Source organism: Enhydra lutris, unplaced genomic scaffold (assembly GCF_002288905.1).
Source record: "Enhydra lutris kenyoni isolate GAN:26980312 unplaced genomic scaffold, ASM228890v2 scaffoldscaffold23, whole genome shotgun sequence".
NCBI lineage: Eukaryota > Metazoa > Chordata > Mammalia > Carnivora > Mustelidae > Enhydra > Enhydra lutris.
This window is the reverse complement of record NW_019154107.1, coordinates 19,257,456-19,276,448: the sequence shown is the minus strand read 5'-3', so window position 1 is coordinate 19,276,448 and position 18,993 is coordinate 19,257,456. Positions and strand designations below refer to the sequence as shown.

General features: G+C 43.6%; 1 protein-coding gene across 1 annotated transcript in view; it reads right to left on the bottom strand.

The window, feature by feature from the left end:
• LOC111150564 (LanC like 3) overlaps positions 1-18,993 on the bottom strand; it is a 101,593-nt gene that overhangs the window by 15,440 nt on the left and 67,160 nt on the right. Inside the window, exon 2 of the mRNA XM_022508050.1 lies at positions 1,323-1,446. Within this exon, the coding sequence (XP_022363758.1) occupies positions 1,323-1,446 (124 nt within the window). The remainder of the gene's footprint in view (positions 1-1,322; positions 1,447-18,993) is intronic.

The following is an 18,993-nucleotide window of genomic DNA, read 5'->3' as shown; positions in this document are numbered from 1 at the left end:
GGAGTAGCTCTATTAAGGAACTCTAGCGGACACTGCCAGTGCCCTGCCCATCACCTCGCCCACACTCACCATTCTGGGGCACCTCTCCTCTCCACCTTCGACCTCAAGCATTTATCCTTCTGCCTGAGGTTTTCTCTGGCCACAGGGGTATGCCCAGCCCACAGGGGCAGGACTGAAATCCTAGGGAATTAACAGGTCTGGGAACAGCCCTTCACCTAGGAAGCAGGGAGTTGGTAGATGAATATCTCAGCTCCCTCACCACTGAGGTACAACAATTCTGAGGCATGTTCTAGACAGACTTCAGGGTCCCCAGTGGAACCAAGCCTCAGTTATCCACAGCTGTTCACTCTTACATCCCTTATTAACCTCTTTCTCTACCCTATCTCACCTCCTCATTCCTTTAGCAACACTTTCTAGGATCACCTCCCAAATAAGCCATTAATACCCAAATCCTTGTCTCAAGGGGCACGAAGCCCACTGAGGCGGTTGGACAGGCGAACCACTGATTACAGCGTGATGTGATAAAGGCTCCAGCAAATGTGTAGCAGGGTGACCTGACACTAACCGATTTTGCTTCAGGGTAAAACCTGAAATGTGTGAATGTTTCTCCAGAGAGGACTCAATAAACCCTTTTTCCAAAAGCACAAAGTTTCTCCACAGCTTCGATGTTTGATCAGCCTTGAAGTCTAGGTGTAAGTATTCCAGCTAAGTTGAAGGGGTCGGGGGAGGCCGGGCATTCTGGCAAAAGCAACAGGCACAAAGACTTGGAAGATCTGAGGGCACTTTGCTTGTAGGAGGTCATGCAGGGCAGAACCAGGAAAGGGAGATCTGCAAAGGGGCCTGTAAGTCACGCTCAGGAGTGATGGGCAATCACTGAGAGATTCAAGAGGGGAGGAACTAATCTTCCCTCTCCAGGCCTCTTATCACAAAAGTAGCCATTATGAATCAGGAGTCTGTTATTAATCCACGAATATTAAACACTTGGAAATGTCAGTGGTTTCATCCTGTTCCCCTGTGCTGAGGCACCATTGGCAAAGAGTGTGTAAACCAGTCACAAACTTTTGGTGACATTCAGCCCACGAACTCACAATCTAGAATATGGACTTCAGTCTTTAGTGAAAGCAAATCATCAAAATACCTTTCTGGCAGACTATGAGAACAAACATTAAATTGTGATTTGTAGGATCTGTCAATATTTGTTTTTACACAGCATTTTTAAGTGTTTCTAGTTAAACGAATAATGATGACCTATAACAAAAATGGAATCTTCTAGTTTTTAGTCAGTGTGGATATTAGAGGGCTTTGCCAACACTTTCACTCACCCAAGTACTCAGTTCCATAGTAAGAATACATCAGAGGGAATGGTTTCCTTTTTTTCATGGCATACTGCTTCCCAGAGTCCAGAATCGCCTGGCAAATTGATTTGATCTGTGCTGGGGTCAGTACCTGAGTAAGGAAATCAAGAAGCAAAAGTCAAATCAAGATCTTCTTTTTTTCCACAGACACTGGATTTTTTCATTAAGGTCCATCAGCATATTCCCCAAATCCTTTTCCTCTTATAAAAACAAGCTTAGCAAGCAGTGACTTTTTTTTTTTAAATAACTGATTCTCTTTTTGTTGTCAAGTTTATCCACCCTCTTCAGAAAATTTGCTGTGTTGATGGGAAACACACACTTTTATTGCCCTAGGCTTTTATAAAATGCAAAGACCACTTTACTGTGGTCATGTTATTAATCCTTGTCACAGGAACAAGAACTTGCACAAGAGAAGAACAAAGACTGGGCCTAATGGATCATGCTTAACAAAGCTGTCACTCCCAGTGTGCGGCGCAGGTCTGGCCCAGACAACAGACCTTCGGTTTGTGTCATTTAGACTGCTTATAAAGCCACAGTGCTACGACAGGCTGCTGCATGACAGACGGTGGCCTTTGCACCCCAGAATGAAACCAAAGTCCAGTAAGTATCAAGGCAAAATCACTTCCAATGTCAAACGCACTCTGAATAGAAGAGGCTAAAACGCAACGACTTGCGGGCTTCCACATTTCACTCAATCTACCCACGGTCCATTTTAGGACCCTAGAGATGAAAATGTTCTCGAGCCTACAAAGCAGTGTTGAGTTTATTAGGATTCTGCTTACGCGTGAGAGGTTCCTCCCACCTCCCTCTGGCTCATTCCTTCTATCTCACCATGACTCTCTGGGGGAGCACTTACCACCTGGGGTGTTATGCCTCTGTCCCTGTCTCTCTCTACTAGATAATCAAGATGCCCCAAGACTATGGCTTCTCACCTTTTTGGTATCCTCAGTTCCTAAGACCGAACCTGAGGGGGCCTTTGGGAGTAAATAAGCACCAGGTTTTTACTGGCATGGAAAGCAGAGCCCTCCCTCTTTCCCCTCCTTCCACAATTATTTCTTAAGCCCTTACTGCATGGCGGGAAAGCTGTTCTAGATGCTGGAGGTATGACAAAGAAAAGATAGCCAAGACCTCCGCTCTCATGAAGCCAAACTTCCAGAAACGCACTCCTGCACCAGAAAAGTACCAGTCAGAATAACCATGGCCACTGTCTGCCCCCTACCTGCCCCTCCAAGAATCATCTGAAGTTCAGCCTTGGTCTGATGGAATGACTCTAAGATCAAAGAAAAGTCCGTTGGATTTGGGCCCCTCTCCTAAGACTCACACACCAAATCTTTCTGTCTGGTATCTACCATTATACTCACCAATTCCTTCTGAAATAAAGTACTACTGATTTTTTTTCTTTCCCTCTCCCCCCTGCCTCTCTTTCTTTCTTTGCAGGGTTTTGCTCCTCTGATCTACTCAACATGAGAAGGGCAAAATATAATCCAGATTTTGGCCTCCTCCAATCTAGCAATTAATTTGGAAAATTAATTACATAAAGAGGAGGCTGTTCATTAATTAATTCTGCCAAATTAACACTTACTGAGTGACCATTCCAGTGAGGTCCTATACCCGGTATTATGGGGGAAATTCTAGAAAACCTGGGACATGTTTTTTCCCTACAGGGAACTTACTTCCAGCACTGGAGATAAGATATAGCCAGAAGTCTACCATAGAGCAATTTAAGTCCATGAGCTTAAGGGTGGACAGAGTAATGCAGAGTACATAATATAGACAAGGAAGCACGGTTCAACTTCACCAAGACTTTACTAACTCATTTCCTATCTGGTTGCTCAGCAATAATGATGTTGTGGCTTTCAACTTAAATTTACTTTCTATAAGCAACCTACCTCTGTCTCTTGGGTGTACTCCTCCTTTCTGCCTAAAATTCCTGAAGACTCTATCTTCCCAGACATCACTGCCATCATTTCAAGGCTCAACCTTGGGTCTTTGCAGAGCTGAGCAGCAAATTTCTCCTAAAGGATTTTCTACCCTGCATCTACTCAAATTGCTACCCTAAATTTTCATTTGCTGTTAAAAAACACCTTTTCCTTTGTGCCTTTATCAGTGCTAGCTGATGTTACATTGAGCCTTACTCTACTTAAAAGCTTCTATTCCCCCTCCAACCACGCCTCCAGGTTGGTCTGCTCTCAGAAACATGCTATGAGCCTCGAACAGCATGCATTTCATAGGACTCTAACCTGGTCCCAGCCCACATTTTCCTGGCAATATATCTGGCTCTTCAGATGAACTTAGGTCCTGAATCCATATGACAAGAAATAGTTTCTTCGGTAGGAAAAGATCATTGAATCTTCAGGGTATGTATTCATTTGAATTACTAAAATTCTCCTTATTTTACTTCTATGCTACTAATTGAAAATCAGCTTATTCTTTCCTCAGCTGAGCATTTATTCATGTTTTTTTTTCTCCCTCTGCGTGTGTGTGTGTGTGTGTGTGTGTGTGTGTGTGTGTGTGTTCACCTGCTTGTTTTAAATGCAGGAAAAAAATCAACTTAGGTTACATGTGGTGCCCTCTTCCTTTCTTTCCATCCCTAATCCTCAGTTCAGAATAGAGCCTGAGTTTACAAAGTATTTCAAAACCTCCCCGGTCATGCATCATGTCTGCATGGTTTCCTCTTATCTCTCAGAAACACTGTGAAAAACAAAGAGAAACAGTGCTAGTTTGGCTGGATAAAGACCAGTTATGCATGCAGTTCTTTATCTCTGGGAACAGACAAGACCTACCCTTGGGCTTATTGATCAGCAAATAAAAAGTGAAAACAGTGCTCATCAAAAGTGTGTGGAGGAGGAATACTGAGCAAGAGTGTGCGGTTTTCTTCCCCCTGAGCAAATAGCACAGAAAGAAGAGATGTGGTGGGAGGTGCTTGTCCTTTCCTCATCTGTCTGCTTTCTCAGACGTCTCCAGCCCCGAGCCAGCACACAGGAATGCGCTCTTAAGCACACATACTACCTCTGAGAAGATGGCCTCCGTGTTTCTGAGAAGAGGGCCACGGTGCTTCGGAAACACCAAGGCCCGGGGAATGAGGAAGTGGCATTTTCAGTGGGGGGGAAAGTGATGGGATGGCAGAGAGGGGCTCCCTGCCCATTGGGCCTTTGCCAAAACAAACCCAAATTCCCTCTCTTGTATTTGTAGCACCTAAGGCCTATGTGTGCGTTGTTATCTTGGATGGATTTGGTTCTTCAAATAAATTGTCTTCTACGTTGATTTAAAATAAATTATGATACTTCAAAAATACAAAGCAAGTTTGATTTAAAGTTTCATTAGTTGAACTGATTCCCTTCACCGATCCTCACACAGAGGTGTCTGTGGTGAAATAGTTCCTATGGGGCTGGGCTCTGCGTTTGAAGAGCTGAGAGGAAGTTCAAGCCCATGCTATGTTTCTTTCCCCCACCTGAGGGTTGTGTGGTAACTGAGCCATCTCCATGGCCAGCGGAGACTTTCATTAAGGAAATGGATGAAATGAACAAGCCACAGAAAGCTTCCTTCACCACAGACCTCTTTCCCAGGCAAGCCTGCCCACAGGCCCTCTGAAGTGGCGGTCTTTTGTAGCTATAGATCAACCACTGCCAACGTGATCAAGCAATGGTCCAAAATGTCCTGAGTGTGTGACTGCTCATCTACGTGGAATGCAGAAAGCCACTCCTAGATCGCACTGAACACACAGTAAGAATCTGATATTAATTTATGTGTTTCCCTCCAGCAATTTATTTGGCCCCAATTCTTTGTCTACCACCATAGGTGGCAGCCTGGGCTTCTGCTCAGAGAAAAGAAACAAGCCATTTGACTACCAAGGAGTATCAAAATGACTTGACGCCCACAGACAAAAGCTTTGAGGAAAAAGCTTTTCAGTTGTCAGAACCTGGGTATTTTCCAACTTAAAGCTGATACCATAAACAATACTCTTGAAGGACATATAGAGTCAGGATGGAACTAAAAGCTGTTTAAGGTAGGAAGAGTTGACACAGAAAGGAAACCAGGAAGTTGAAAGTCAGTATGGAGTTCCCGCTCTCCTTCCTACCCCGCCTTGTGCCAAGCCTTAGGAGAGGTCTTATAATCCACCGGATAGGTTTGGGGATTTATAGATAGCTAGGATGTGTGCCCTCTGCTCCCTCCTGGAATTGGGAGGATGGAAGCCTCAAAGATGTGTCTCTTGTCTCAGGATCTAGGGCCAGTAAAAGAGATAGCACTGCATGGCAGATCCCAGGAGAGAGCCAGAGACAATCCTAAGTTTCCTGTGCATACCATGGTGAAGCAGGAAAAAATATCCCATCCCCAAAAGGAGACTCATTTTTAAAAATTCTCAATGCAAATAATTTCAAATTAAAAAGTTAGGGAAACTTTATTGTACAAAGTCAATATTCACAATCGGCTAGGTTTTTTGTCTTTTTTTTTTTAATACTTTTTATGCCTTTTGGAGGTTGTGGTTTGGTTGGAACCTACTAGGTCACAGAGAAGAGCCAGGCCTTCAGAAGATCTCTGGAGTGGGTGGAGATTTACCTCAAACATTGAGAAGACAGAAACTGAGGGAAACTCCTTTGAGGGAGAAGAAGCTTAAAGATACATGACAGGGCTAAGGGATAGCTTTCAAGCAGGAAAGAGATTTTGATGAATCAAATAATTCCCATTTTGTGCAAAGCCTGTGCAAGGCACTCTGGGGGAAGATGTAATCTTAATAATTAGACTAATTTAAAAAAAAGAAAGATGAAGGAAGTGCCGTCCTTATATGTTTATCTATTAAATTCTATTTTTACTTTCAGATTTGTTCATTTTTCTGTCCACATGTAATCCCCTGCTTTGTATTTTGCCTTTTCTCCCAGTGAGGAAATGGTAAACAGGGTCTTAGAGTTTTTATTGTTGTTTGTAATAGATGCTAAGGCTTTTCACCAATATTCCAGATTTTCTATTAGGTCCAGGGTGAGATTGCACTTCCTGGCTCCCTTGAAGTTGGACAGAGACGTGTCATTTATTTTGCCCATGGAATGTGCGCAAATACAATGTGTATTGCTCTACGGCAAAACCCACTAAGAAGCAGGTAATTTTTGCAGGCTTCCACCAATGAAACCACTGACTCTCCAGTCTTTGGAGGTTCCATCAGCCTGGGCCCAGATTAAGAAAACCTGGAACAGAGTCCCCAGCTGCCCACACTGGACATGTGTTGTAAGCAAGAGATGGAACATTGTTCTTTTCAGTCACTAAGACTTGGAGGTTCTGTTTATTGTAACATAACCTGGTCTAACCTGACTGATCATTGTTATTACTGGTTATGATTAGCTTAAGTCTGTCAACAACTCTTGTTTATAGTGTAATTTTGCAAAACACAAAATTTCTAACATTCTAAACAAACACACTAATAATACTTGAACCATTTAAACAATGAAACATTCAACATTTGTTTTGATTCGAAAAGTCATGACCTATAGGGGGATAGGGTGGGGGCAGTAAATATTGGGGGCCTCACAGATGGAGAGGGATCCGAGTTAAGCTTTGAAGGACAAGTAGGAAGTAGGTAAACAGAAGTAGCTGGAAGGGAGGGCATTTTAAGTTGTGGGATGGTGGGGAAAACTCTGGGTATTAGAGTAATGTCTCTCAAACCACAGTGTACAAATTACCTGGTGCTCTTGTTAAAATGCAGATTCTGATTCAGTTGCTCTGGGATGGGACCAGGATTCTACATTTCTAACAAGCTCCCAGATGGTGCTGCTGCTGCTGCTGCTGGTCCAGGGAAAGCACCTGAAGTAGCAAGGGATTATGGGAATAGAGAGGCTGGTTGCAGCTGAGGATTTCTCCTGGGAAGGATGAGAGAGAAACTGAAGGAACTGTAGTAAGTTCCCAAAGCCATTCAAGGAAGTAAGAGAGAGCACCTGGCAAGAAACACTGCACACCATAATTTAAATCATCAGAATACTCTGGGAAGAGAAGCAAGCAACAACGGGAAATTCTCTTCCAATGTGCTGTGTGTAGGAAAAACGTGTCCAAATTTACAAACCCCAGTGGAGAGTTCTTCTAGCCAATGCGGCCAGGTTTGTTATTTTCTTAATTAGTCTCCAAACAGGGCACGTGTGCTGGTGCAGAATGAGCAAGTCCCTTCCATCTGGTTTTCCTGATGTTCCCTGACCATTATGCTGGGTGATGAGGAACGGGAGGGGGGATGCTCTAGTTAGTGATTATCTTCTAGTTATTAAAGGCATTCAGCAGGGAATTTCAGTTATAAACATTTGGTTCCAGACACCATTTCAAAGTTGTTTCTTTCCCCTTCTCATGTCAGGAAACATGAGCCCAGAAAACACTGGAAGCCAGAAAAGACAAACAGATTTTACCCCATTCTTGCAGACTGACTGCTGGCTTTAAAGATTTATTACAACTACCTGGTAACCCAGTCTGCACCAAGTGCCACTAGATGATGTCATTGTTTTCTGTAAGATACTAAATGTCTCAGAGCCCGAGCTTCCTTATCTATGGAAAGGGCATCAGAAGGACTTGCCCCCCTACCTCCTCAGGTCTTGGTGAGACTCATAAAAAAGCAGTTGCCAATAGGTGCCTGCACAGTGCAATCACCTGGGGAGCTTTTAAAAATCCTGATGCCCTGGCCACACCCCAAACCAAATACAGGAGACAATCTGGGTGTGAGACCCAGGCATCAGGATTTTTAAAAGCTCCCCAGGTGATTCCAAAGTATGCTCAAGTTTGAGAATCACTGCTATGAAATAGTGAACAAATGCAAAAATAGTTCTTAAAGCAAAGTAATAATAATACTATGATGATGATGACGACGATCATGATGAAGAAGAAGAGAAAAGCTAAAGGGAGGAAGAACAAAAGACCTCCCAAACAAAAGATACTCTCAGGTTTAGGGAAACAACCTTGGTGTGACTCATAGGGGAGTGGAGGGAGAAACCGGATATGCCACATGAATGGGTATGCTGGGCCGGGTCAGAGGTCCACTGAACCTCATCCAGTGTTTCTGGCACAGGCACCAGTGCACATATTGTAGGACAGTCATGGAGAAATCATAGAACACAGCAGACAGTACACTGCACTGGGATTCAGGAGGCCTGGACTTGAGATCCTACTCTGCCCCAGTGACCATGGTTCAGTCATCAGAACTCTGTTTCCTCATTTTTTTTTTTTTTTAGGAGAGGAAGGGCAGAGGGAAAGGGAGAAAGAATTTTTAAAAATTTTTATTTTTTAAATTTTTTAAATTAAAATTTTTTAATGTTTTTAAGATTTTATTTATTTATTTGCCAGAGAGAGAGAGAGAGAGAGACAGCGAGAGAGAGGGAACACAAGCAGGGGGAGTGGGAGAGGGAGAAGTAGGCCTCCTGCTGAGCAGGGAGCCCAATGTGGGGCTCCATCCCAGGACCCTGAGATCATGACCTGAGCTGAAGGCAGACACTTAATGAATGAGCCACCCAGATATCCTAAAGGATATTTTTAAAATTAACATATACTGTGTTATTAATTTCAGAGACAGAATTTAGTGATCCATCAGTTGCATACAACCCCCAGTGCTCATTCCATCACTTGTCCTCCTTAATGCTCGTCACCCAGTTACCCCATCCCCCATCCCCATCCCCTTCCCCTCCAGCAACCCTCAGTTTGTTTCCTGAGATTAAGAGTCTCTTATGGTTTGTCTCCCTCTCTGATTTCATCTTGTTTCATTTTTCCCTCCTTTCTCCTATGATCCTCTATTTTGTTTCTTAAATTTCACATATGAGAGAAATCATATGGTCTTTCTCCAACTGACTGACTTCGCTTAGCGTAATGCCCTCTAGTTCCAGCCATGTCGTTGCAAATGGAGAGATTCATTCCTTCTGGTGGCTGTGGAACATTCCACTGTATATACGCCACCTCTTTGTTATCCATTCATCTGTCGATAGACATCTGGGCTTTTTCAGTGTTTTGGCTATTGTGGTCATTGCTGCTATAAACATTGGGGTGCACGTGCCCCTTTGAGTCACTGTTTGTATCCTTTGGATAAATACCCAGTACTGTGACTGCTGGGTCATAAGGTACCTCTTCTCTTAACTTTCTGAGGAAACGCCAAACTGTTTTCCAGAGTGGCTGCACCACTTTGCATTCCCACCGACAGTGCAAGAGGGTTCCCCTCTCAGGGAGAAGAGAATCTTAGGCAGGCACCATGCCCCGCGTGGAGCCCAGAGCAGGACTCGATCTCATGACCCTGAGATCATGACCTGAGCAGAAATCAAGAGTCAGTTGCTTAACCGACTAAGTTTCCCAGGTATGCCTCCTCACCTTTAAAAGAAAGAGACTGCACTAAAATCTACCTGCTAAGTCAAACCTTCTTAAATTTTAGGGTGCTTTAAAATCACCTAGCGAGCTAGCTAGAACACAGCCTCCTGGGCCTTCCCCTCAGGGAGTCTAACCTGAGGGGCCTGAGGTCTCGTTTGTAACAAGCTCTCAGGCGGTGGGCGCGATGCTGGTCTGAGAAGCCACCGCACCGCACTGTGCCAGGTGACTGACCCCTGAGGCTCCTCGGGGCTCCATACTGGCTCTTGTCTGGCTCTGGAATGAAAGAAGGAGCAGAGCAGGATGATAAAAAAGTAGGGGCTTTGAGGTCAGACAGACCCGAGTTCCAGACTTCGCTTCACCACTTTCTAGCATGATGGGTTTAGGCAGTTACTTAAACAGCAAATCTCCCCATATCTGAGGTTTTGCTTCCTGTGGTGTCAGTCACCCTCAGCCAAGCACAGTCCCAAAGAAGTGATCCTCCTTCTGATGAATCTTCGGAAGGCAACAATGGCCTATCACTAAGTCACAGTGCCTCCATCATCGACTTCCCCTCAGCTCATCACATAGGCTTCTTATCATCTCCCATCAGCACAAGAAGGGTGAGTGAAAGATAATACGATATTCGGAGAGAGACCACATTTGTATAACTTTTATTGCACTCTTTCATTGTAATCGTTCTATTTTACTGTTAGCTTTGATATTAACCTCTTACTGTGCCAAATTTGTAAATTAAACTTTATTACAGGTGGGTATGTATAGGGAAAAGCATCGTGTATATGGGGTTCAGTACTATCCATGGGTTCAGGCATCCACTGGGAGGCTTAAAACATACGCCCTGTGGATAAATGAGGTGGGGGGGTGCTTCTGAAAATTTCTAAGCCTCAGTTTACTCATTTGTAAAAAGCAGCAACAGGACCTATCCATCTCACTGCATTGCTGTGAGTGTTCCGCATAGGACACTCAGCACAATTCCTAGCATAAAGCACATGCACAGCACATGGAAGCTATCCAAAGGTCAATTAGTCACTTAACTCCCACCATTCAGACCAATGACCTTGAGATCAGGATCACTCAGGATCTCTCTCATAAAAGAACCTTGCCGTTGCTCACCTCTCATCCCCATGTTCCACTCCAGGACCAGCTTGTGTCCTCAGTTGTTGTAACTTCTAATTTATGAACTGGGAATGGATGGCCCTTCATGTCTGTGTATTTACTTTTCTCATCACCACACTCTGAGCCTTTCACTGTCCTACTTTCCCCAAGCCACGTTTCTTTGCTTCTGGAAAACAGTTCTCAAGTTTATCTGGTTTCTAGACAAGTCTCTGTCACGAACTATGTAACTTTAGGCCAATCACACAAACCCTCTGGATCTTGGTTTCCTTTTCTGAAAAAACAAAACAAAACAAAACAAAACAAAAAAAAACAAGGAGTTGTGCTGGTTTTTAATGTGCCTCTCAGCAACAGTGTTTTGTTACTTTGTGATTCAACAGTTTATGACAACTACTTACAAATCTGTCTTTAACTATTTGAGTTCTAATTCTGGGATGTGGCTGTGATGGTCTGTTTCAGTGGTTTCGTTCTGCACAGGCTAGGCCGAAGGTCCTTTGCAATGAGATCATGATGCATGTTTAACCTGTCCTCTGTCCCAGGCATTGTCAAGACGCATATTCTCTTATGTACTTTCTTCCGAAGTAGAAAGCTTAAAGAATTAGCAATTGTTTTAGCCTCTCCGTACTGGCTACTTGAGTATCCGTCCTCTCTGGCCTCCTGATGCTTCTAAAGTGAATGGCTCTGTTATGAATGCCAGATGCATAATTGACATTTCACATCAGACCCTCCTCTAAGCCGCTGCTGAATGAAGGAGTCATTGCAGTGTTCTCAAACTGTGATTCAACAGACATTTTTTCAAGTGCTTGCTAGGTGCACAACGCTGCGCTAGTGAATTCAAAAATACAGAGATGAGTAGTTGAGTACAATCAGGTATATGGTAAAGGCCTTTCCTATTTGGAAAGGTGAATTCTGATTACATATTTGTGGCTTCCACCATTAGTTAGCTACTCAACCCCCACTCTCCCCTTATTCTTTGATAACTAGATCTCAATTTTATTAGGGTGACAGTTGTGTTTAGCTCTCGGGTATAAATAGTGAATAACCTCAGCCAATCACATCAATGTTTTTGTCTCTTGCCAGATACTCCATTCTCAGCCTTCCTTGAAGCTAGGCTTGGCTATGTAGCCTCATTTTGATCAGTGGGGAAATATTCCAGGGCAGGAGCTTCTTAGAAATCTTATTATTTCATGATAAATGGAAATAAAGTGGATAGACTTGGCTGTTACCTGCCTTGCCTTTCCTCTTTTTGGTGTCTTGGATGTTTATGTGAGGCCTGGAGCTATAGCAACCATTTTGTACCCTGAGGCAATGAACACATGGATCAAAGGCCAACATTCAAAAAATGATGGGGAAGAAAGAAAAGATCCTGGGGTTTGTGGCTATCATTGAGCATCTCTGTATCCCAACCAGGACTACCTATCTCCAGACTCTTGTTATAAGAGAAAAATTATTCCCTTTTTAAAAGTCACTGTTCCAGGGGCACCTGGGTGGCTCAGTGGGTTAAGCCTCTGCCTTCGGCTCAGGTCATGGTCCCGGGGTCCTGGGATTGAGCCCTGCATCGGGCTCTCTGCTTGGCAGGGAGCCTGCCTCCCCCTTTCTCTCCGCCTGCCTCTCTGCCTACTTGTGATCTCTCTCTCTGTCAAATAAATAAATAAAATCTTTAAAAATAAATAAATACCCTGATATGAGGGAGAGGAGATGCAACATGGGGGGTTAAGGGGGTAGGAGAAGAGTAAATGAAACAAGATGGGATTGGGAGGGAGACAAACCATAAGTGACTCTTAATCTCACAAAACAGGGAGAGGGTTGGTGGGGGGGGGGGGGTGGGGAGAGGGGGGGGGGGGTTATGGACATTGGGGAGGGTATGTGCTATGGTGAGTGCTGTGAAGTGTGTAAACCTGGCAATTCACAGACCTGTACCCCTGGGGATAAAAATATATTATATGTTTATAAAAAATAAAATTAAAAAAAATAAATAAAATAAATAAATAAATAAATAAATAAAAGTCACTGTTCCAAACTGAGGGTTGCTGGAGGGGAGGGGCGTGGGAGGGATGCGGTGGCTGGGTGATGGACACTGGGGAGGGTATGTGCTATGGTGAGTGCTGTGAATTGTGTAAGACTGATGATTCACAGACCTGTACCCTTCAAACGAGTTATATATTATATGTTAATTTTAAAAAGTCACTGTTCATTGGGTTACTCACATCAACTGGGTAGCCAGAAAGCGCCAACCTAACAGGATGGCTAGCATTCATTTCCTTGTAAAGCAGTTTTTGCCCACACGTACCTGTTTCCATGGAAACATCTAGTATCACAGCTCTTTAAAGTGAGGCTGTCTTAGGTGGACAAATTTAACTGCAGTTTCCAGCCCCGGCCCGGCAGCACTCACAAAATTGTGATTGATTTTTCTTAAGTGCTATCCTAGAGCCCAGAGACAAAGCCTGGGGAGCAAGCTGTCACCTTTGCTGCCACAGCCCTGGATGATGTCCCTTCTCCTTCCACTTATCCTGCTCTAGGTCAAGGACAATGGGCACTCTCCCATCTGCTACCATGACAGTAGATCTTGAAATCCTCAAAGTCGATTTGGGAGGACAGAGAGGAAGCCCGCGGGAGCCTCAGCAACAAGTGGTGTGAAGCAATTACCCGCTTTTCCAGGAACTAGTGTCACCTCAACTTCAGCGATTTTATTATGGGCTGCCTACTTTGTCACTTTAGAGAGCTACTCGTGAAAATGGCCATATAAGAATAATATCTGAACAACTTGTGACATTTTAAGGCTCAATAACTCTTTCACCTAGGTACTTTTGACAGAACAGGCTGAAAGGGTTTTTTTGCCAAGCTTTTTGGTGTGGGCCTACAGGATTGATGGCTGCCCTGGAGGTCAGAAACAGGGGAGGTAAGGCAGAGTTTCTTTAAAACTGCTTAGGTCTCCCCCCCCCCCAATATCTTAAAATACACTTTAGTAAATCTGTTCTTTGGGGCTGAAGGAACCAGTGTGATAGAGTGTGGGTTTGGCCATGAGTGGTACCTTCCCTGTGTGCAAAATGAAACCGAAAGCTGCTGGGGTGGGGGAATGGGGGGGTGGGGGGTGGGTGACCATGGCTAAGAAATTCAGAAATTCTGGCTTTGTCATTATATGGTCCCAGGCAAGTGATTTAACCTCTTTGGCTTCATGGTTTTCATCTATGAAACGACACTGCTGACCAAGAGACTTCCCACGACCTTTCTGGTTCATGATTTACATGCTTTGTAAGTATGTGCATAACTTTCTTTCCTCCCTTCGTATTCATGTAGGTATTGTAGAGAACCCTCTGTGTAATCTCGTCCAAAGTAGTTTTGTTATGTTGACAATGGGTCTTCAGGTGCTTGCAAGGGAAAATGATTGTGGTTTACTGTTGTCTGGTTTCTATTCAGAAAGTTTTAGCCAGGGATCTTAGGAGAGCCAGATTATAAAATTCAGATCAAATCGCTTTCTACATAATCGACGCACCGAAAAAGGAGACTTGGGGTGATCTGGGCATGAAGATGTGAAGGGAGTGGCCACCACCACCCCTGGTTAGGGATCAGGTGGCCACGATGAACAAAAGTGTCACGGTGGCTGGTTTCGATCTTCATTTTACGCCTAAGGGAAGGAGAAGGAATAGAGAATCTTAGGAGGAGCTGGCTGTGTGGCTGAAGACGAAGAATGAATTAAATCGACACCTTTTCTCTGTTAAGGACGAGAAGGTCCCCAAATCCTCTTCATTAGATTTGAGCTTCCACAGATTCCAAGTTGGTCGCTGCCAAATAAATGGAGCTAAGGAGGCTTTTTCCTGGTCCTTAGCGAGGCTGAGGGGAGCACCTGGGATATATAGCCAGTGCTACGCACAGCAGGAGTTATAACCATGTAAGTTAGTAAATAAGGTCCTTGTCTTATACACGGTTTATTCCGTACATATTCACTGAGCCCTCCTATGGCTCACCAGGAGAACATCAGTGAACAAGAGAAACCAATCCCTGCCATCAGTGGAGATTACAGCCTAGTAGAAATAAAGCCTAGCCTGAATAAATTCAGTATTTAAGTATAAAGCCTAGCCTAGTATAAAGGCTGGCCTGAATAAATTCATATTGTGCTCCATATTTTATTACCCTGAATATGTCTTATTCAGGCACTCTCCCTCATTTGTTATCATTTTAATGTGGCTGTCTTCATAAAGAGTAAATTGTATGCCTCATCTCATGTTGCCTGAGGAAAGTTTAACAGGAGATAAAATCCATTCGCAGGCACCAGTGTTCAGCTGAGGATAATCACCAGAATCGTGACGATGGACACAGGAAAGAAATTTTCTGCTGGCCAGCTGCTATAGCCCATAATTACATGAACGGGTTTGGAAACCAAGGCCCCACTGTAGACCAAGATGTTATGGAAGGTGGGGTAGGACTGGACACTCCTGTTTTGTAAAAAGCCCCACTCATGCTGCTGGGACACAGGCATTGCTTTATAGGGCTTTGCAATGCAAATCTGGCACTATTTAATATTGCAAATTGCACAGGTGGTTGTAATAAAGGACTCGGCTTAATCTTGTGTGGTTCACTTAGCTTTGCCGCATTTATACCTGGTCACAGACTAGACTTTCTTTCTTTCTTTTTTTAAAGATTTTATTTATTTATTTGACAGAGATCACAAGTAGGCAGAGAGGCAGGCAGAGAGAGAGAGAAGAAAGCAGGCTCCCTGCTGAGCAGAGAGCCCGATGTGGGGCTCGATCCCAGGACCCTGGGATCATGAGCTGAGCTGAAGGCAGAGGCTTTAACCCACTGAGCCACCCAGGAGCCCCTAGACTTTCAATTACAAGCTTAATGCCAGGTACCCTTCCTATAAGTTTGCTTCATTAGTTGCAACACAAAATACTACTGACCATTTAGCAAGTTTTGAATCAACCAAAGCAGGCATCCTCACAATACTGAGAGAGTAGCCCTGTGTCTCTATGTCAAATGGATAGGTACATTAAATGTCTAATTAATTATGAAGAGGTACTTACAAAATAAGCCCTCCTAATTACACCAGAAAGGAACAACTCGTGACAAAATTTGTGCAGGTGCATGCATGTGATCTATATATCTATATAAATTTATAGATATGTTTATTACTGGGAAAGATGTATAATTTGAACTTTTGCTACAATTCATCAGTGCCCAAGGAAAGAAGTAGGTAGGTCCACTTTGTGCCAGAATAAACTCACAAGAGTTTATTCACAAGCTTTATTCATAACACTTGGAAACACCCTAAATGTCCTCCGAGGGAAGAATGAATGAATGAATTGTGGTATATTCACAATATGGAACGCTACTCAACAATAAAAAGAGAACTAATCACTGACACACGCAGCCACGTGGCTGGATCTCATGAGCATGTTGAACAGAAGACTACTTGCTGTGGGACCCCATTTATATGAAGTTCAAGAAGAAGGCAAAACAAATTACAGTGATACAGAAGGGTGGTTACTGTCCTGAGTCCTTTGTTGGGGGTTGGGGGGCAAGTGGTACTGAGTGGTATAAAGGAAATTTCTGTGATAATGGAAGTGTTCCTTTCCTTAATCTGGATAGTGAGTATACGAGTCATACAGTGATATCACTAAATTATGCGCTTAGGATTTGTACATATTGCTATGTGTAAACTGTATTTTTAAAAAAGATTTTATTTATTTATTTGACAGAGAGAGAGATCACAAGGAGGCATAGAGGCAGGTAGAAAGAGAGGGAAGCAGACTCCCCGCTGAGCAGAGAGCCTGATGCGGGGCTCGATTCCAGGACCCTGAGATCATGACCTGAGCCGAAGGCAGAGGCTTAACCCACAGAGCCACCCAGGCACCCCGTAAACTATATATTTTTTTAAAGATTTTATTTATTTGACAGAGAGCAAGATCACAGTTAGGCAGAGAGGCAGGCAGAGAGAAAGAGGGGAAAGCAGGCTCCCCGCTGAGCAGAGAGCCTGATGTGGGGCTCGATCCCAGGACCCTGGGACCATGACCTGAACCGAAGGCAGAGGCTTTAACCCACTGAGCCACCGAGGCACCCCTAAACTATAATTTTTAATAGCAAAATAAATCAGGGTATTGAACAACGTATCTGTCAAGTACTAGAAGAAATGGTTTCGCTGGTCATGAATACATTTTGTCTGAATGTCAAGATCCATTGGTTATAAGACACTAACCTTACTAGCCGTCCTGAAGAAGGGCCTTCCTAAGTCTTGTGTGTGAGATCTGCCCCTTTCTGGGCAAATGAACTGCAGAAAAAGCACATTACCTCTTCTGTGGAGCACCACCTTGCTAATCACACAGGGCTGCCTGGCTCTCTGGAAGGAAGCTGGAGAGCTCCTGGAATCGAAGGGCAGCCAAAACTACAAAGGGACAAATACTTAGACCAGAAATGTACCAGGCCCCAGGTAGTGTTCTCTCTCTTGATGACACTGGACTCTGCCTCTTTCACTTTCCACCGACCCATTTTTTCCTACCTCTCCACGGCTGCAGGTGACCTCCTATCACAACATAACACATACCTGACTTCCAAGTTTTATAATGTCCTTCAAATTTAGCCACACTGCGGGATCAAGCAGAACCACTGAAACTGAATGTCAACCTCCTGAGAGGGAATCTGATTGGCTTGGCCTCTGTCAGGTGGATTTACCCCAACTGCATCAACGCGGGTGTAAAAGTCCAGCCAGAGAGGGAGCAAGACTGTTTCACAGAGAACTGGGGATATTCGGAGCTAGCCACACTTGCCCAGAAGGGTCTACTATACTTGTATCAGGATGCATTTAAGTGAAATTATTAGAAACTCTGACTTCCAGTGGCTTAATCAAGTAAGAGGTTATTTTTTCTCACATAACAAGGTCCGGAAGTAGTGCACGGCTGATACTGTTTAGTGGTTTGTGACGTCAGTCAGAATGTCACAATTCTCCTTCCCTCCCCCCAGCTTCACCCATAGGCACAAAAAAGGCTGCTGTAACTCCAAACACCATGTTTATATCCAAGGCGGGAAGAAATGGGGAAGGGCAACACCAGTCATATCCATTCCTTTTTTTTTTTTTTAAATCAGTGAAGCAAAAGGTCTCCCAGAACTTACATGTCATTAGCTAGTACTGTGTGGCACAGCCACCTTCACAGAGAGATTGGAAAATCAAGTAATTATCTGAGAACACTGCTATGTTAAGTGAGATTAGGGTTCCGTTAGTAAGGATGAGGTAAAAATGGATATGTGGTGGGCAACAGACAGTGTCTGTCACCATAGTGAACTAGAGGGATCCATATTCTCTGGAAAAATTTATGTGAGCCATCCGTGATCATGTCTGAACACAGGTGACAGAAAACATACTTAATTTTTTTTTAATTCATTGCTTCTCACCACGCACTAAGCCACCGTATTATACATATTCAATTTTGCACTCCACTACACAGGATCCTTCAGCTAGGATTTGCATTCAATTTCAAAAGCTGTCATGGAGGTAATTGGTCAAGGCAGGTTTATCGGCTCCCAGACTCATTATCCAAGCACTACACAAATGCCTCTTCTATACAGATAATACAGGATTATAGGAAGGATGATTAAAGGAGCTCTGTTTTCTCTAAATATACCGCTATTTCAGAAGTGATGTCAAAGATAATGACTTCGGTATATGTTAATAGATACTATTCCATTTTAAGTCCATTCCCTAGTGCAAAACAGGTGTGGGAGAGAGTCTGGATTACCAACCGCAGGCAGTTTTCACCATTAGAAGGGATGGGTGGGACTAGATGGCTTTTAGGTGCCCCTCCATGCCCGAGATTATCCTTTCTAAATGGACTGCAATCACAGTCTCTCCAAATCACAGGGACATTTCCAACAATCAAGTCTGGACCGGTGCTACTTTGCAACCGGAAGATGATGTGTTCAGTGAGGTGAGAAAAATGCCATGGAAAAGGACAGAACGTCCTCATGCACGTGATAAGTAGAGAAAGTCAAATCTTCTAGCTGATTTTCACATACGAATGAAATTGTTAAAAGACTATTACCACTCTTAAATACACACTTAAATACTTATCATAAATATATTACTAGCAAAATTGGGGGGATATATTCATCACATGGGGGGGATCTTGTTTAGATATTTGTTCATCAAACATATGATCATGTTACAGCATATCATTCATGTTAATCTTGTTCTTGCTTCAACTCATATTCTACATTAAAAATATAAGGA